The sequence below is a fragment of the Cynocephalus volans genome, chromosome 2 (genome assembly GCF_027409185.1).
Source record: "Cynocephalus volans isolate mCynVol1 chromosome 2, mCynVol1.pri, whole genome shotgun sequence".
NCBI classification, from domain to species: Eukaryota; Metazoa; Chordata; class Mammalia; order Dermoptera; family Cynocephalidae; genus Cynocephalus; species Cynocephalus volans.
The window spans coordinates 209,430,950-209,451,408 of record NC_084461.1 but is presented as its reverse complement, the minus strand read 5'-3'; the positions used below and the strand labels follow the sequence as shown (position 1 = coordinate 209,451,408).

The 20,459-nt window shown below is 44.9% G+C and overlaps 1 protein-coding gene across 2 annotated transcripts in view; it reads right to left on the bottom strand.

Annotated features, from left to right (window-relative positions):
- Positions 1 to 20,459, bottom strand: part of LOC134369294 (protein HIRA) — an 83,320-nt gene that overhangs the window by 26,905 nt on the left and 35,956 nt on the right. For both annotated transcript variants that reach the window (XM_063085644.1, XM_063085645.1), the window contains 8 exons: positions 19,541 to 19,708; positions 17,629 to 17,742; positions 14,191 to 14,261; positions 13,420 to 13,525; positions 11,138 to 11,353; positions 9,721 to 9,806; positions 4,984 to 5,181; positions 2,913 to 3,074 (listed from right to left, as the gene is read on the bottom strand). In XM_063085644.1, the coding sequence (XP_062941714.1) occupies positions 2,913 to 3,074; positions 4,984 to 5,181; positions 9,721 to 9,806; positions 11,138 to 11,353; positions 13,420 to 13,525; positions 14,191 to 14,261; positions 17,629 to 17,742; positions 19,541 to 19,708 (1,121 nt within the window). The remainder of the gene's footprint in view (positions 1 to 2,912; positions 3,075 to 4,983; positions 5,182 to 9,720; positions 9,807 to 11,137; positions 11,354 to 13,419; positions 13,526 to 14,190; positions 14,262 to 17,628; positions 17,743 to 19,540; positions 19,709 to 20,459) is intronic.

Here is a 20,459-nt window from a genome sequence, read left to right as displayed (position 1 = left end):
TTGAACACCAAGATGCGGTTGTTATTGTGGTTGGAGACAATGATGTAGCCCTCCTTGTCTACACTCATGCCCCAAGGGTGGCAGAGCTTGCCGTTGTCATCCTCACTGCCGAAGCTGAGGTCCAGGAGGCCAGTGCCCATGTAGCTGCGGCCTGACTTGACCACCAGTTTGAAGGGGTTATTTTCAATGTGCTAGTTGCACATGGTCACCAACACCAGGTGTTCACCATCCAGCTGGGGCTGGTAGCTCATCACATAAGTCCCATTCTGCTGACCGCTCACCTCTGCACCAAACAGGTTGCCACTGGGGCCCAAGACCATGGCTGACATTAGTCCCCCAAGAGATGGGGCTAGCCAATGATAGTGAAGGAGGCCACCTTACCCCGGAGGGCCTGCTTGAGGATATCATCTGTGGCTTTGGTGAGCAGGGCAAAGGCCTCACTGCTAATGAAACCAAAGGACTTCATCTGTTTTAAATTGTATTGTTAGTTTTTTTTTTAAAGATGACTGGTAAGGGGATCTTAACACTTGACTCGGTGTTGTCAGCACCATGCTCTCCCAAGTGAGCTAACTGGCCATCCCTATATAGGGATCTGAACCCATGGCCTTGATGTTATTAGCACCACACTCTCCCAAGTGAGCCACGGGCCAGTCCTATCATTAGTCTTTTTATTATTGAGTTGTAAGAATTCTTTATATACTTCAGATATTAGACTTAATCTGATGCAATTTGCAAATATTTTCTCCCATTCTGTAGGTTGTCTTTTCACTGTTGATAGTGCCCTCTGAAGCACAAAAGTTTTAAGTTTTGATGAAGTCCAATTTATCTATTTTTTTCTTTAGTTGTTTGTGCTTTAGATGTCATACCTGAGAAACAATTACCTAATCCAAGGTCACAAAGATTTCTCTCTATGCTTTCTTATAAGAATTTTATAGTTTTAGCTCTTATATTTAGTTCTTCAATCCATTTTGAGTTAATTTTATATACAGGATAGAATATTAATCTTTCCTCACATTTTGTTTTATCTTTCATGATTTTAAGTGTATTTGTTTTATAGTTCCCATTTGACAATTCTATGACCAGAGGTTTATGGAGTCTAAACCTCCTGTTCATTATATCTCCTGACATTTGTACACAATGGACTGTTTGTTTCCTCATGCGTTTTGTTACCTTGGATTGTAGTTCACCTAGGCAGTGCTTTATTGGTGGGAATGCTGTACACCCAGGGGTCAGGGAATGTCCCTACAAGATGGATTTACATCTTTGTCAAGTGCCTCTGGATGTTAATTAGGCCAGAATCCCCTTTTGTATTCATTTCTTGGCTTGGTGATTTCTAGACAACAAAGGCAGTGTTAGATTGACCCAAAATTCACATGACGGTAGGCCTGTGGTTACACTGTCTCAAGGGAAGACTGTTTTCCTAACCCTCAAGGGCAGGCAGAGACATTCCAAATTCTCTGCCTTGTTTCTGTGTTCCAAGTCGGGTTTTTTCTAGTACCTACATCTCTCTGGAGCTGTCCTTTTTCTAGTGGCTTAATTTCAGGTTGGTAACTTAGTTCCAAACTCTGACATGGCTTAGGCCCAAGACTTTCTCTCAACTCAGTGTGGCCATTAAAACTCAGTCCCCATGGGCCAGCCTGTGACTCACTTGGGAGAGCGTGGTGCTGACAACACCAAGTCAAGGGTTAAGATCCCCTTACTGGTCATCTTAAAAAAAAAAAAAAAAAACAGTCCCCAGGTCAGCAGCCCCCAGCCTAGCACCCATGGTGTGGTCCTGCCCACTTGTCTAATTTTTCTTGTTCACTCTTAGATTTTGGCTCTAGGGACTGTCCGTACTTTCTTGTGAACTAGTCATACATTTTGGGGATATGAATTACATTTAATCTAGCATTTACAAAGTGTTTAGTAGCAAGAAGGTTTTGAGATCCTCCATATTGCTGGACAGAGCAATTGCTAGATAAAAAAAATCACATTGAATTTTTTCACTAAAACAATCATGACTACATTACAGAATAGAATACCACACTAAGTTCACAGATACAGGAGCAGACTTGAAGGGAGAATCCTCCCACGCTGGCTTCCAGGGACTGTTCTCCAAGGAGAACAAATTCTGCCCAGACAAGCAGTTTTGAGATCATAAGCAAAGACCCAGGGACAGGGACACTGCAGCTTTAGTTGCAAGGCACTGTCCACTGCAAGGATAGGTCTCATACTAATGCTCCCTTTATGGGACACCAGCTGGCTATGTGGCTACTGTAAGAGTCACTGACCAATCTCCCTGCACTTGGCTGATGGTGGCACAGGCTAGGGTGCATCTGCCTAGGGCTGCTGAGCCCTAGTTGCCTTGCAGTGAGAAGCAAGCCCAAGAGGACAGTCTTTAAGCCCTCAGTACCTGTGGAAGAAGGCAGCCCAGCCCACAGGCAACTCTCCTAAGTCCCCGACCCACTGGGATGCGCAGTGAGGCCCCTTCAGTGGCAGGCTTGGAAGGAGGGTCACTCCCAGGAGGCAGAGAAGCTTGGTGCCAACAGAGGCTGCATACACTTGCTCTGGTTGCCTGAGGAGGACACTCTCCTGTAATTCACCAGTCTCCTGCTCCTCTTCTGGGCAAAGTCTGAGCTCCATTCAAGCAACATTAGTCTCAGCACAGACTGTACTGACCAGCACTTGTGCCTTTGCCCTCCTTGTTCTTTTGCCCACTGTGTTCTCCCCCACGGCTCCTTCTAGCCTCCTTCCCACTTTAAGTAGCTGCCCCTTTCTCCTTGGAGCTGGTGGCTTACCATGGGCTCTGCAGTCTTGCTCCCCCACTTTTTCCCACCAAGAGCAGGCTGCTTGGTGGGAAAGCTGCTGAGGTACTGCGGGCCAGCACCAGTACCCTCCCTGGTCTCTCTGGGTCCCATGCAGTTACTGCCTACCTTTCCACGGTCGTGGGAGTCACACTGGTCAAGGCAGGAGCACCTGGCGTGGCTTTGGACCGCTCTGTGAATCGGGAGTCAAATGCTTTCATGGGCTCGATCTTGGACGGGGTCGTTAACACGGAGGGTGACAATGCAGCAGGAGTAGAGGTAGCATTCACACTGGGGGCGAGGAAGATTGGAGGCATGTCAAGCATGGTCCTTAAAGGATGTGGAGCTCTAGGGTTTGCATTATGTGGAGCCTATTGAAAGGAGCACAACTTTCAAATGCCTATAAACACATTAGAAATTTAATTTGCTGTTTCTATTTCTTTAAAATTTTCCTGTATTAAAATTTTGGAAGTCTGGCTACCTGGGAAGGTCATGAACAAATGCATTCATATTTGCCCCTTTGTGTTGTTCTGAGAGCTTTTGGGAGTAGCAAGAAGCCTAGAAAGTGGTTCTTACAGCCCTTTTCTCTAATCATTCCACAACTTGAAAACAGCATCTCCACCCCAAACCACTCCAACCAGCAGGCTTTCCCACTTCAACAGTAGGTCTGAGAAAAGGCCCCACCCAGGGTCTTGAAGCCATAGTCAGCTCCTGGCTGGCCTCTCCCATCTCTCACTGTGATGATGACAATTTCTTAGCATTCTTCTTCACGTGCTCACCCCACAGCCCTCACCTTCTACTCCAGGAAGGAAGAACAGACCCACGCATGAGCTGGCCCAGCTTCCCTCCGTGCCTAAGCCCATCTCACATGATGGGGCCCAAAGCCACTGGGCTTCCTGCTGCCCACATCCAGGCTGGCACTCTCCACCTTCATCCTCCTGGCAGTCATCCTGGACAGCCCTCTCCTCCTCCTCTATGACCTAGGACCACCAGGATCTGTAGGGTGAAACACTTCTCAGATCTGGCACTGTTCTTCCCAGACCCTCTTCCCCTCTGGATGCTTTGCTTCCTAACTGGTCTTGCTGCTCAGTCTCCTTCTCTTGCAATTTGCCCTCACAGTTCCCTCAGAGGAGGGACACTTGATGTTTGGCGCATGCCTCCACAGCCATGACACCAGAACCCAGAAGTGGGAGGCTTCAATAACACAAGACTCCATGCTGTGACAGTTATCAGTTGTGTGATAGCGTCTGGCTAAATTTTGGCACCACTGCCTACTGGAGCCATCTTCCTAATATACAAGTCCCAAAGCCTTCTGAGTCCTCACTCTGGGGAAAAGCCTAGACTACCCGGTTTAGCACACAAACCCAGGCTTTCTCCTCTCTTTCCTTCCCCTCTTTAGGGGCTCGGGACTCCGTACCTGTGCTGTCCCTACTCATCACACCTCCTCCCCTGGTTGGCTTGTATGGGCCCTGGGCAGGATGCCCTCTGAGAAGCCTCCCCAAGACCTGCCCAGCACCCCCTTGCCCGGATGGCTAGCCACTGCTGCCCAGGGGACCTCAGGAGCCACCCTGCAATTCTATGGCTGCCTCTTCCCCACTAGTCTACATACTCCCTGAGGACAAGGACCCACCAATCGGTCCCCTGCAGATGCCTCAGTCTGGCACACGGTGTAACCAGAGCAAGTGCTGGGCAAACGTTAGCTCCTGGTGCTTATTCAAGCTTGCCTGGTCCTTTCTGACTTCTAACTTGGTTTCCAGGAAATGGTCAGTGAGCTCTCTGAGCAAATATCATTCTGGGAGTGTGAGGGGAATCCGGGGATGAATGGTGTGGTGTGATGCTCTTGACAGACTGAAATGGAGGGTAAAGCCCCAGAAAGCAAAGCCACCGCCAGTGTAGAGCTGCCAGAAGGTGGGGCTAGCCCTGCAGTGGGTGGCATGTAACTGGCAGTTCCCCACCCTTAGTAGCCCACCCCTCGGTGACTGTGACATACTCTTTGTGAAGGCCTCACAGCCTGGTGCATTACAGACTCACCTGAACAAGTCTTCCCTTCTGAGCAGGCCCTCATCTGAAATCAAGCATTTCTTTCTTTTTCTATTGAAGGGGCCATAAAGTGCAAATAGAACAACATTCTCTGTTCCTGGAACTGTGCCCAAACCTGAACTTTCCCCAGGGACAGGAACAAGCCTTGGCGCCCACTAACCTGTCCTTATTGACAGAATCGCCTGCAGGCCTGGGGCCGGCTGCTGCCACAGGCTCTGTGCAAGGCTTGGAGGCGCCGAAGGAGTTGGGGGTACTGGAGTCCAGTGGCAGTAGCTGCGAACTGCTATGAGAGGACAGCATGGTGCCCGCCAGGGAGCCTGAGAGCGGGATGCTGTTAAAGAACGCCGTGGAGAAGTCCCTGTCATCAAGCAAGAACAACAGTCAGCCTCGAAAATCAGATGCCACAAGTACCTTATACATTCTGAACAACTTTTTTCTGGGTCCAAAGACAATATATTTTCATGGTGGAAAATTTGGAAGTAATAGAAAAGTAAAAAGAAAATTAAAACCACTTAATACACTATATTTAATTGAATCTAAGATGTACTAGTATTATATGTACCACTGAGAAAACAATGCTATTAATTTGTCAGATGCCATTGACTGTATGTTGCACCCCAGATCTCAGAAGTGTTAAGCTGTGCAAACATGTGCCTTAGAGAAAATGAAACGCAGCATACAGAAAGTACTTCCCTCTCATTAAGGGTTGTAGGTACACCACTGGACAGATGTACCATAATTTACCTAACCCAGAATCTACTGAGGAAGAACAGGCTGTCTTCCAGCCTTTTCTGTAACAGATACTGCTGCAACAGGAGGTAAAATATTGCAGTGTTAAGACTGAGGGCTCTGAGCCAGACCAGCTGGGTCTGACTCCTCTGCCATTTACAAGCTTGTGACCTTGGGCACTTCTACCACTCTGTTGTGCCTCAGGTTCCTGTCCGCAAAACAGAAAGTGCCAGGACCCTTCCCATGAGGCTGCTGTCACAACAAAAGTATCCAATATAGCACACACTTAGAACACATAGTAGCTGCTCAAAGATGCCTGAAATTGTAATAATTGTCATTACACCAGTTAATCCACATACTTACATGTCTAGGATAAATTCCTAGAAGTGGACTTGTAGCAGCAAATAGAATGTTCATTGATAACTTTTGAGAAATATTTTTAAAGTGCCCTCCTCAGAGTTTTAAATTACAAGCCATGTATGAGAGTGCCTATTTCTCCATACTTTTACTAACAGTTTTATCAAATTTCTTGATACTTAAGCAATCGAATAGATGAAAAATGGTATATTATTATAGTTTCAATTTGCAATTATTTTCATGTGAATGACAGTCAGATTTTCTTATATCAAAACATTTGCATTCCTTTTTTTGTGAACTGTTCATGTCCTTCATCTATTGTTCCATTTGGTTATTGGTCTATATTATTGATTTGCAAGAACCATTTACATATTAAAAAAAATTCCTTATGTGAGCAGGCAATATTTTCTGCAGGATGTTGTTTTTCAACTTTTTATTTATTTATTTTTGGTGGCTGGCTGATATGGGGATCTGAACCCATGACCTTGGTGTTATAAGGCTGCAGTCTAACCAACTGAACTAGCCAGCCAGCCCCATGTTTCAATTCTTCATGGTGTTATTTTTCCTTGCCAAAATTTTTTATTTTTGTGTGATTCTGTGTCACAAATTTTGTATCATTTCTAGAAAAGACTTTACCTCTGAGATTATAAAAATATTCTTCCATGGAATCTTCTAAAATTTTAAATAAAAATATTTTAAACAACACACACACACACACACACACACACACACACACACAAAATGTTAAAAACAAACTCTGAGCTGTTTTAGAATGTATCTAATTTTAAGTTGTGAGGATGAGATCCAACTTTGTTTCTGGAGGGTGACAGGTAGTCCTGACTCCCATTAATTGAATTAGCTGTTTCATCACTGATGTGAAATGCTTCCTTTAAAATTCCCATACGTATTTGGGCCTATATCTAGATATTCCCCTACATTCCATTGCTCTGTCTATTCATGTATCAGTATTTTACTATTTTGATTATTATAGCTTACAAGTTTTAATTTCTGGTAGAGCTAGTGTTCCCTGATTAATCTTCTTTTTCAGAAATACTTCAGCTATTCCTGTTTATTTTTTCACATAACTTTAGAATCACCTTGTCTGATTTTGAAAGCTCCTATGGTTATTTGTATTGGTTTATGTTTAATTTATAGGTTAAGAGAGAAGTGACATCTTTATGATGGTGAGTCATCCTAGCTAATCAGGGGTACACATTCCAGTTATTTCTTTGAGTTTTCTTTTAGGTCCCTTAGTAGGGTTTAGAACATTTTCTTTACAAAGATCTACATTTCTTAATACATTCCAGATATTTTATTTGTGAATATGATTTCTTCCTTTATATCTCTAAATGTAGTTGGTGTTACTTGATCTCATGACGAATATATACAGCCACCTTATTGTCTTCTTTTATTGTTTACAGCAGTTTTTCCAGTTGATTCTCTTACAGATCATATCATCCTTAAATAATAATATATTTTTAAATTCTCTTGTCCAATTTATTCTTGCTCTTGACTAATTGCATGGGCTAGGACCTCTAGAACAATCTTAAATGATAGTCTCAGGAGTAGACATTTGTTCAGTTTTTGAACTCAATTTGATAATTTATCAGGTTAAGGAAGCATCCATCTACTCCCATTCAAGTGAATCAGAACAAGGTTGAATTTTATCAGAGTGCCTCTTAAGCATCTACGGAGGTGATCCTATAATTTATTTATTGACATGTAAAATTAAATTAAAAGTTGCCCCAAATTTGAACCTCCTTGCTTTCTTGAAATAAACCTTACTTGCTCATTAGCTTTTTAACACGCAGGAAGGTTCTGTTTGTCACTATTTTATTTAAGATTTTTGCATTGACATTCAGAAATGAAATTGATCTGGAATTTTTATTCTATCTTTATGTTTTTATGTAAATACTATGTTCATTTCAAAAAAGATTTTGCAAGCTTTCCTTCCTTTTCTATGCATTAGAATATTTTAAATACTATTAGTGCTATCTGTCCCTTAAAAGTCTGTTAGAATTTTCCTGTGAAGGCTTCTTAGTCTGGTGGCTTTTGTGGGGTTAACTCTTTCACAGTGTCCTCTATTTCTTCTATAATAATTCTTCAGTCTTAGTAATTTTATTTTCTTCAAAAATCATCCACTTTCAAATTTATTTGCACAGAGTTCAGTAAAGAAGTCTCTCATGCTTTTGATTTATTCTATATCTGTAATTATTTTCTACTTATAACTACTTTGAATATTTGTGCTGTTTTTCTTTCTTGATTAGCTAAGCTAATTATTACCTATTCTGTTGCTACTTGTGTGAAAAGGGAAACAGGAGGGCAAAAGAGTCCTTAAGACCAAAGGAATTAAAGAAAAAAAAAGAAAAGAAAAAGAAAAAAATAAGACCACAGGAATCAAGTTGTGGTGCCACAAATATACACCCTATGGAAGAAAGCTGGCTCAAGGCCAGCTAGGAAGCCACTTATCTCCTCTGCTTCCTCACCAGATAAGGCTTGGAGAGATCCACAGTACAAAAGTGTCACCACCCCCACCACCACCTCCCTCACTCCCACAGGCCCAGCAGTTCAAAGCACATTCACACACTTGGTCTCATTTGGTCCTAATAAAAAGTAGGCAGGTGGCAGTACCCTGTAAGTTTACAATGGGGAAAGGCTTAGAGGAAAATCTCTGTTCTGGGAGGAGTCAGGAGGCCTTGGAGCATGCACACCTAATGAGGAGGTAGGATCAGCACATGGTATGAATGAAGTTCTCTCTTCAGGCTTCAAGGAAGATTTGAAACAGCTCATGGATGGACAACTGCAAAATGCAGAGGACTACTGTGCGTGGTCTCCATGAAGGACTTCCTGATGTCCTGAGCAGATCGACTGAATGAGTGTAAAACTCAGTGTGAACAGCCTTGAGAGTGGCAGTCTGTTTCTTTCATATAAAGCCTTATCATCCTTTGAATCAACACACATCGTTTTGGGGAGCATGACCAATACGAAAGCAAGCCCGCAGACGTTGAGACAACAGCAAATGGTGAATGAGTCTCCTTCCCCCTTCTTTGCCCCTCACAGGGAGATGTGTCTCACAGCTTTACCCTCCACCCAGCAATTCCACTTCTAGGAATTATCCTGAGGGAAGAGTCACAGGTATGCTCAAACATTCATTTACAACCAAGAAAAACTGGACACAAACTACAAGTCCACAGTTATGGGGCTGGTTAAGTAAGTCATAGTGCGTTCATAGGACAGAAACCTGGATAATCAGCAAGCAAATGCTTCAGAGGACTATTTATTAAAATGGATGAATGGTGAAGATACAGTAACAAGTGGGGAAAAAGACTGAAAATACAGATATCAAAATGTTAACAGTGACTATTCTCTAATACACTGGATTATGGATAATGCTTATTTTCTTTGTGCTTTCACTATATTCTAAATTTTCAACAATGTTTATATATACTTTTCATAATCAGAAAAAGGTTATAAAAGGAAAAGAAAGAAAAAAATCAGTCTGACTGCTTTCTCTATATGTCCTCCAGTGACCAGTCAACAGTGAAGCATGGCAGACCCGCTGGCCCTGTGAGGGCGCCCTGGCCTGCCTGCCATCTCAGCTCCTACCCCCACCCTCCACATAAGGGCTCTGGGAGGAACACGGGGCATTGAGGCTCGTGGAAAACTGGGCCCAACTCCCTCACTTCCACATATGGGTCAGGTTGGCCAAAGAACCAGTGAAGACTCTAACTATGAAAGTGATAACTGGCAAAAGAAGAGAGGAAGACCTCCCCAGCTAAGGCCACAGAAAGCTCGGTGAATGAGCAAGTACCCAGTGTCCAGCTGTGCTATGCAGAGAGGTGTGATTCTTCTCCGACCGTCTGCTGTCCGAGTCTCAACTTGTTTCTTCAAAAGATTCTGGCAAAGTAGAGTCACATAAATGAATAAAAAAGTTTCTGCCAACTATCTCCAAATATCAAAAAACAAAGCTTCGTATTTTTTGTGTGTGATTAAGAAGACTTGGAATAAGATCTACCTTCTCAGCAAATTTTTAAGTGTGCAATACAGTATTGTTAACTGTAAGCACTATACTGAACAGTAGATCTCTAGGATTTATTTATTTTGTATAGCTGAGACTCTGTCTTATATCTCCCCATTTCCCCCTGTGCCTGGCACCCACCATTCTACTCCCTGCTTCTGTGAGTTTGACTACTTTAGATTCCTCACATAAAAGGTATCATGTAGTATTTGTCGTCCTGTGTCTGGCTTACCATTAAGTTGTACACATTAAATATGTAGATCTTTGTGTGTCAATGATACCTCTATACAGTGTGTTAAAAAATAAATAAGGCTTCTAAGGAAAGGTACTCTAACTTATAGCTCTCCCTACAGCCTTTCTGGTACAACTAAAGTAAACCATTGTGCTCAACTTCCTGCCCAGTAAAGAAGCAAGGACAGAAAGCTCCCAGGTGAACCAGCTCCAAGCACCTTCCTCTCTCATCAGTACTATAGACCTGGCCAGGTTCCCAGGTCAGTGAGCACATGCCAGGCTGGCCGCCCAACAGCCATGGGGTTCAAATAGGGAACTAAAGGGCTGATACTTGTTCTATGACCCACATCTGTCACTAAGCCACTGATTTTCAAAGTGACTTTCATCAAAGAGCCCTTTCTTCTACGGAAGGCTCATAACCAACGGTTCCCAATCACACATTATGTCTGAATCACCTGGGAGAGGTTTTCAACCTGCACAAGAAGCTCCTGGAGATGGCTTAAGTTCTCCAGCTGATCTCAACATTTTCCACCCTATTTCTGCCCCATTTCCAACCCCATACCCCCACCTGACAAAACGTGTATTTCCAGATGCAGAAGGGGAGCCCACAGAAGTCTCCTAAGGGTAGAGCCTGAAACCCACTGTTCTCAGCATCTAGAATTTCCTAGAAAGGCCAGCAGGCTAAGTTCGGGAAGTTCCTCCTCTAGGGCTCCCTGGAACAAGGAGGCCTTTGATAAAGGTGCTTCAGGCCCCATTACTGCCTCATGCAGGTGCAGGCAATGGGACAACTGGCCCAGGCTGGCTGACCCATGGGTCCCGCATCAGTTTCAGCACACACCCTTCTCACCACCACTCATGTCTGAGACACCATATCTGTGCCCTGTCCAGGCTGTCTGTGCCATGCACCACCTGCCTGTTCCCTTCATCCTGTCCCTGGGTGTGTGCTGATGTTCTCAGTGCCACCAGGTCAAGCCCTCACCTTCCTGATGTCTTCCAGACTCTCCCCGTTGACAACGCCTGCAACCGAGGCAGCTGAGCCTGTCTCTCTGGCTGTGGCACTCTTCTGATCCAGCTGCTGCTGTTGCTGCCTCCGCTGGTACTTGAGCATCTCAGGGTTCTCAATGACAGCTGTGGAAAGCTGGGCCTCGGTCATGATGGCCAGGCTCTTGCCATAGGTGGACTGGTGGATGCGGCTCTAGGAGAGCAGGGAGAGAAGCAATATGCTGGGTGTGAGTGCTAGCATGGCCAATACTGCCCACCAGTGGGCAAGTTGCAGTGCAAGCTCTCCTGGCTCTGAGAGTGGAAAGGGTCCCAATGCCAGCTCTCCCTAAAGTTTTTCCAGGGATTGCCTCCCACCCTATTTTACCTTTTCTTGACTAGATGGTTCTGCAGAAGTCTCATACCCTCCCTAAGTGTTTACAGTCTCCTGTGTATCTATAGCTGGGGACGACAGTGAATGGTATGGCCAACAACATCTACTCCATAGTCTGGTGTAGAGCAAATGGCAATCAACGTGTCAATGTGGCCTCGACTGAAATGAGGACGCTCAAATTGCTAACTTAAGGCGCTTAAATCACTCCAAGGACCCCAAACACTCTTTGGGAATCAGATGTTGAACCACAAGTCTGCTTTCACTGCTCTTGTCCACAGATGTGCCCCTATGGTGGGAGATCCCCATGGGCCTGCTAACAGTGTCTCTAAGAGCGAGGGAAGGCTTGGCACAGCAGACTTGGGGAGACCCTTCTCTGCTTCCCCACTGTCCCTCCTAACATGTCCTGTCTTTCTGAGCAGGGGTCCTCCCTCCCATCCTTCTGGGCCCTATTAGTCCTGTGACATAACAAGGTAGACAGGAACTCTACGGGAGTAGGGACAGTGTCCCCAGCACACTGCAGTGACTAGTGCTCGTAAAAGTGTGATGAAGAGCAGACGCACACTCGGATGTTCAAATGACCAATGAGGCATTTTTTCCAGGAGCAGAGACTGTATTAATAGGACATCTGCTTCATACCAGAGGATGCTGGGTAGGGGGAGGCAGCTTTTCAGGAGAGGTATCTGGGACTTGCTCCTGCAGGGCCTGAATGTGGCCAGGAACCTTCCTCCCTTGCTATCTTGGTTTCTACCCATTCTCTCCTGAATCTATTCCCTGGAATCTTGGGACAGAATTCAGAGTTTGGTCAAAGTTCCCCTAGTGTTCTTCAAATATGCAGTCCCTGTTTGTGATTGGGAAATGGTAAGCTAGACGGGGTTATTACATAGACTCCCACAGTGACTCTCCAAGGGAGTGCATGGCAATCCCAGGTACCTGATGACAGTGACAAGGTGGGAAGACTGGGGTCACTGAGATATTCATTCCTTCACTTAAAAATGACTGATGGGTGCCAGGTCCCATTCTAGTTGCTGTCAACAAGGCAGACCTCCTCCCCCAAGGGGTTTATATCTCAGTGGGGGTGGTCACACAGTAGTTTAAAAGGCAGCTTCCATGAGCACTAGTGTCACTAAGGAGAGAGCTGCCAACATTCTTTGGGATTTCACAGAGCTCCTTTTAGACAAACAAATATATACCACTAAGTGTTGGCAAAGGCCTGTCTGTACAAACAGTAAATTTCTAAGTCTATGGTAAATAAAGCAGAGCCTTTCCCGAAGCCCTTGCAGAAGGGGACACAGATCCCACTGCCTCATGCACAGGCCAGAGAGGAGAGGAGGCCTGGCTCAAATGCAATAGGCCTGGGTCATGCTTTTGACCTAATGGTCACATATGGTCTTGGCAAAGGGCTATTTTCTGAGGCTTAGTTATCTCAATGATGAAACAGATGAGCCCCGCATCGAAGGGTTCTGTGAAATTTAAGTGGAATAATATATGCAAAGCACATGGCCCAGAGCCTGGCATATATTATAATCACTGCTATGTCAGTAAAAGACAATGGGGAAAGTGACGTGAGCAGGAGCCCTTGGGGAATCACTTCAGTTCTCTCCCAGGGTTAAAACTTCCCAGTGGGTATCCTATTATGAGTTCAAGAAGGGATGCCCAATGTAGTTTTATTCTTAATTCCAGGACTTGTTTCTGACATGAATAGAGACTCATTTTTAAATTAATCTATTTTGTAAAGAAGATAAGGATTACAAGTTATAAAAGGTGAACACCCCATTATACTTTAAGAAATGATGCATCTGTGTATCCTATAAGAGGTTCCAATCGCAGGGGTCTCTCAGAGGTATTGTGGCTATTTCTGTGGCCCCAGAGCACATGGGCCACCAGCCTACCTTCTCCTCCTCGCTCAGTGGGTCTCCAAGTTCATCCTGGGAGAAGTCGAGGAATGCTACAGAACCATCCATGGAGCACACTAGGATGCCCAGCCCATTCAGAGTCCTAAAAGAGACGGTCATCAGTAGCCTGGGAGCGAGAGCCTGAGGCAGCCACCCACGCCTCAGTGGCTGGCCTGTGAGGATGGTGGGGCAGTGCTCTAGGGAGATACTGAAGACCCCTGGTTCCCTTCTGTGGCCTTGGTGGGGGTGGGTTTCAGGGGTGGGGGTGGGGTGTGACAAATGCATCCCAGAGGGCCCTCAGTTCTAAGCACATGTACAAAGCATTTCCTAACACGTTTTGTACGAATTTCAATTTTATTTATCTTATTTTTGAAACCATTAAAAAAAAAAAATTGAGGAAGTATGTATCTTATTAAATAAGGTCACTGAGCAGCAGAAAGTGTGCTCTCACTTCGGGTTATGTAATGACAGAGAGTGAAGTGGAGTCCCCGTAAGACACATAGCTCTTGTCTCAGACAAATCCCAGTGTGTCTGAGAAGGCATTTTCCAGTGGCAAATCCTACTCCAGGCAGGACATTCTCACAACAACAGGCACAAAGCTGCTGGTTCCTGAATCATGCATAGACAGCACCCTGGGGACTGTGCTGGCTACGATACTCAGGGAGGGTCCACTGGCCACCTGACCCTAATCACATCTAGGAGGTCTCATATTCCAAGGTGTGCCTTCTCCTTTCTCAGCCTAGTTACCATAAAAAGAATCCACCTTACCAGGAAATATCCATGATGGATTTGTCAAACAGCTCATGGATGACAACCAGTGGCCGTTTGAGACATGTGAGCTGGAAGGAAAGCAGCAGCAAAGGTTAACTGAATTACTGAAACCCCTTTTTTACACTCCACCCAGATAACACTGCTAGCCTAGAAGCCTTGGTTAGGGTTTCTGCTGACATACCAGGGTACTTCAAAAAGTTCATGGAAAAATGGAATTAAAAAATATTAATCTTTCCATGAACTTTTTGAAGACTCCTTGTGTAGGACATATTCAATGTTATTCATACAGCAACGACAAGATCCCAATCCACGGAACCCAAAGCCTTCCAAAAATGTGCACTCTAGGGTGGTCCGTTTCCAGGGCTTGCTCCTGTCTGGCAGGGGAGATGGCTTTATACATGGACAACCAGCAATGAAGAAGGCAGAGTGGTAGGGGGTTCTGGAAGGACTATGATCTGAACAGAGGGACAGGCCCAAAGCAGAGCTCACAGAGGCTCTAAGTTGTGGAAGACAGGATGCCAAGGTCTGAGATGGGATGAAGCAGCTTCAGAGAGAACCCAGAACATCCTCTCTGGGCCCAGGGAGCTCTGCTACACATTTATCCATGGCGTGGTTATAACCAGTTACATAAGTCATACAAGCTCAGGCTCATTCTACAGTGTGTGTGTGGATAGTACAGAAACACATTCCAAAAGTTATATTAACTATATTAACTATTATTAGTACATTGATGAATTATTTTCTTCTGTTCTACCTTGTGCAAATATTTATTTTATCCTTCAAAATAAGGCATTTGTTTATAACTACTTTTTCATTTAACATGAGCATGTCATTAAATATCCTGCAAAAATCTGTTTTTATGACTGCATAATATTCACCATGTGTATATTCACTATCTAGTCACTCTAATGTTGAAACATACACTGGCTCCAAGTTCCCACAAGTTAGCAAGCCCCATCTCTCATACACAAGTGTCTGGCCACCCTGACGACAGGCCCTGAGCCACAGGATGGTGGGATGGGTGGGAACACACTTTTTCATGGGACAATGGGCTCCCACAGGTGCTGCTGTAGCTTCTGGGACCCTGTGCTACAAAGCCTCCCACCTGCAGCCTGAGACTATTGTGTGGGAAGAAAGGAGGTTTAGACATCCTAGTCCTGGGCTATCTAGAATCCACATTAAGAATCTTGCCCCCAGAGCCGGCCCATAGCTCACTTGGGAGAGTGTGGTGATGATAAAACCAAGACCACAGGTTCAAATCCCTATATAGGGATGGCCGGTTAGCTCACTTGGGAGAGCGTGGTGCTGACAACACCTAGTCAAGGGTTAAGATCCCCTTACCGGTCATCTTAAAAAAAAAAAAAAAAAAAATCTTGCCCCCACCCTAATTCCACTTCCAGAAAAAACAGCCTCACCCCTCCTCCCAAAAATATGCCTACAGACCTCTCAGAAACCTGGAGCCTATGTGACCAGCTAACCTCAGCATTCTAAGAAACACAGCACCATGGTCAGTGATGTTCTGGTTGCAGCACATGAACGGAGCCTCATGCTGCCCATTATGGCACTGGTTCAGGTTCTAAAAGGGGTGTTAAATAAATACTGGGCTTTAAAAAAGCCCCACAATATACACAGCAATAGATTCTTCTGTAACAAAGTATAAAAAATGCAGCCAGAGATAACCTTCAAACACACAAGTTCAAATCCACTGCTTATGAGGAAATTTTTTTCAATTAAAAGATTTTAATGCGTGTGCACTTTGCTTTAAACGAGTCGGTGCAATGCTCAGCAGCAAGGCCACGTCCCACACTGCACATAACAGTGTCTCTTGCTCTGCAACCATGACAATCTGAGGCCACAGAACATAAGCCTTTGGCAATAAGGAACTTAATACTTCCTCAGGAGTCCTAACTTAGAAACCTTCACAGTTCTCATCCTTCAGTTCTCAACCATGAATCCATCACTGAATATTTGCTGAAAACCTGCTCTGTGGAAGACACTGAGTTAGGAAGGGAAGGGGTACAAAGAAATTTAAGATGCAGCTCCACCTCCCAGAGGTTGCTGTCTAGTGAGGAGCACAAAACTCACAGCCTTATCCATCACAGTGTCACCTAAAGAGTTTAACGGACAAATAAACGAAGATACAAACTAACTACAGGTTAAATATCCCTGATCTGAAAATCTGAAATCCGAAATGTTTTGAGCACCGACATGATGTTCAAAAGAAATACTCACTGGAGCATTTTGGACTTTGGATTAGGGATGCTCACAGTATGTATTCTGCAAGTATTATAAAATTTGAAAAAAATCTGAAATCCAAAACACTTCTGTTCCCAAGCATTTTGGACAAGGGATACTCAACCTGTATATAAAGAAGTCAACACTAGGAACTTTCTGCATGTCTTTATTTGTAGACATAGCACTTATCTGCCTTGGTTACATACCCAGGAGTGGAATTGCTGGGTCATACGCTTACCTTTATAGAAACTGCCAAACACTTTTCCAAAGTGCTTGTGCCAACTTAAATGCCCATCAACAATGTATTAGTTCCAGTTAACTGTTTCCTTGTCAACACTTGGTACTGTCTTTTTTTTTTTCCAGTCATTCTATTCCTAGGTATGTACTCAAAAAGAAATGAAAACGTATGTCCACAAAAAGACTTATATATAATAATGTTCATAACATCTCAAAACTGGAACAACCCTAACGTCCATCAACAGAACGCATAAACAAACTGTAGTATATTCATACAGTGGAACACTACAAAGCAATAATAAGGAATACCTAACCACGTAATACCTAACCAAAGCAATAATAAGGAATTGCTAACCACAACAACACACATGAATCTCAAAAACATTATGCCAAGTCAAAGAAATGCAAGACACAAAAGTAAACACTGCACAATTGCATTTATATAAAATTCAAGAGCAGGCAAAACTTATCAATGTGATAGAGGTTGTGAGAGCAGTTGCCTTGGTGGGCAGGGCAGGTCTTGATTGGGCAGGGACAAGAAGGGGTGTTCTGGGCAGTGGTGACACTGGTGTAAACATATATGACAATTCACCAAGCTGTACCTTTCATGTGGACACACTTCATATGTGTTGTATGTCAATACAAAGATTTTCAAACACTGCATACCAACTGTGGCACTGACCACTGAGGGTGCTGCCTGTGTCTACACTCAAGAGCTGCTCTGGCTGAGCATGAGGTTGGCCTCTCCTGGCTAGGCACAGGACCAGTCTTCAGTGCTTCCTTCCAGGATGGCAGGAGAGCCTGCGGGCTTTTGAGTAGGGGCTGACTCCAGGGATAGGGTGGAAGCACACACTGAGCATCACCCAAGGCAGTGGGTCTCTCCTCCCTTCAAGGCCTCCAGGCTTGCTACCTTCCCAGCCCACACCTCTTGCCCTGCAGCAAAAGCTCAGGGTGGCAGCTCACCCAGACAGAGAGCGAGCGGTCCTTGCTGCCAACAGCACAGCAGCAGTACGGGCAGCTGGGCTTTGCAGAACTCCCATTCTTCTGCTTCTTTTTGAAGATTTTTGGGTTGAATTTCTAAAGCCAAATAACAAATGTTAAAATAATTAATCAAGCATTACTCATGTACTCCATGCCCAAGCATTAGAAACATACCAAAATCTCACCCTGCCAGTGGGAGTCCCCCCAGATATTCTCTGGGCCCAGGCATTCATTATTTCATCTTCATAACCACCCATGAGGCATTTGCTGATGATGAAATGTGGATTTGAAGCTACTGAAACTGCCATCTCAGTTCCTCCTGGTCTGGCAGGGACAGCCCTAGGACCTGGGGGGAGCTAAGCCTGCAAGGAGGCTTCTGGGACAGGGATCTGCACACTTCCCATCTCCTTAGGCAGTCTGAGGCAAAAGGGTCTGACAGGAGAGGACTGATCCATTAAATTCCTTCTCCTCTCACTGTATTTGTTGTTGACAGTAATAACTAGTCTAGCAAAGATCTTCTCAGCCTGAGAGGCTCTCATTATCTCACTGGGCCAGGGACGATGGCTACATCACCCAAAGGTGCTCTACTGGCTGCTCAGTCCAGGGAGCTACCCCCCAGTGTAACGTGGCTGTCACTTTTGGAAAGGTTGGAAGCATACACTTAGCACCCAGCCACCTTCCTGGATGGAAAGGGAGTCGGAACACTTGGAATCCCCAAGCTAGGACAACCGAAGGCAGAGGAAGGGCGGCTCCTTAGACCCTGGTGTCAGGCGGCCTAGAGGGGTTTTAACTCCAGCAGGCAGGCAGGAATGGTTAGGGGTGCACAGAGACCAGAGACTATGGAATCTGGAGGCATGTATCCTGGGCTTCAGTCCCCACTCCTGCTGAATAGGCTGTAGGGCCTTGTGGAGCTCCATGGGCTTCTCCATAAGGCAGGCATCAAGACTTTAAAGTGGTTGGTGAGGATCACATGAGAGAATCATGGAGAAACACTGTGCTAAATGAAGCAGTGATTTTTCAAACATTTTAGCAATAAGGCCCTGGTTTCAAACAAAATCCTACACGGACTCTAACACAAAAATTAAAGAATCAATATTTTATTCTTATAAAATTTATATTTTAAGGTGCAATATATTATATTTATTATCAATTTAAAAACAGGCAATGATGAGCCCTTTTGATCAGGGTTTTGGATGATCCTTCATTTTTTATCAACTTTGGGATCAGCATCTTTTGTTTATTTTGTTTGGTCGCCCAGTGTTGGGAAAATCCTATGCTCACAGGTTATTTACAACTGCTTAAGAGCTTGCCTTGGACACTCTCAGGACACACTTTAGTTAGAGTCACACAGAAATAGCCAATATTTCAAGCCTGAAAGATTAACAACAGCTCACATCTCTGGCACTCTTCGCCCTCCATAGTGAGATTGGGCAAGCAGCTCCTGACTCAGGACAAGCACACCAGTGATCCACAGCACAGCCTTGCAGCTACAACTGACCACTGCCAGGGTGGGGACAAGCACACCACTCGGTGTGCACACTGTGCTTGAGTACCCGTTAGCAGACCTGAGTGTGTATAAGGCTAATGCAAAGATATACTATTTCTAACCAAAGACTGATTTTGGTGATATTCACCACGTTAAAGTTTGCCCAAAAAACAGGCATGAATTCTATTTCATAAAATTGGTTTTTAAATGTTTAAACATAAGTATTTAAATGAAACAAGAATCAAGATGTGCTCAATCTCAGAGCCTATGGTTTCAGTCCCCCATGTGACCCAGTCTTGGGAGACTCCCTGGGAGAGTCTGACACTCCCCAGACATTAAGGGTATATGTAGGCTACTCAGGGTGGTGCTGAAAGCTGGCTAGGACTTCCAGAGGCCAAGCAAACTCACCACAACGGTCACAGCTTTCCGGTGCCCAACGAAGTCCATGTTGGTTTTCCAGCCCTCCCGTTCAATGATCTGGGCAGTGGGGCCAGAGTTGTTCATGGCATGGGCAGACACCAAGTAATGCCCGTCAGGCGACCAGCTGAGCCGCAACACATGAGTTGTCCCTCCACACTGAAAGAAACACCTGTGCTTGAAAATAGCCCAAGGCCAACTTTATGACCAAAACTTTGGCCTCAAGGATAAAACTGAACTCTGATTAGCAAATGTATAATGATAGAGTGTGTACCCCATGCTTCTGGCTACACTGACAGCTGTCACTCCAGTCTCTCCAGATGGCCCAATGAAAAAGGGCTCTCTGTCAAATGAGTCTGGGAACTGCAGCATCCTACACTCCCCCACAGGAGCTGACCAAAGAACAACAGCACAGAAGCATAGACTCTGAGGAGACCTGTGATCTGCAGGAAGGCCACCTCTCTGACCCATCAATGCTGTATGGGCTAAATCTATTTTTTTGTTTGTATTTGGCAGCTGGTCGGGACAGGGATCCATACCTGCACCCTTGATGTTACAAGGGTGCACTCTAACCAACTAGCCCAATAATTTTTTTTTTTTTTGGTAGTTAGCCGGTATGGGAATCTGAACCTGTGACCTTGGTGTCACAAGGTTGCACACAAACCAACTGCGCTAACCAGCCAGCTCTGTGTAGGCCAAATCTATCTGGTCACTGACCTACTTTTGATTCACCACATGATGTGTGCACAGCATCCTCAAGAAGAACCCTGTTGACATTCAGGAGCCTGGCAGAAGCCTGTCTCTGTAGTGCCAAAGTAACCCTGAGGCATCACTTACTCCCTTGAGCCTGTCTCCTCACCCAAAGGGTGGTGAGGACACCCACAAAGGAGAAAAGGTTGGTACAGTCCTT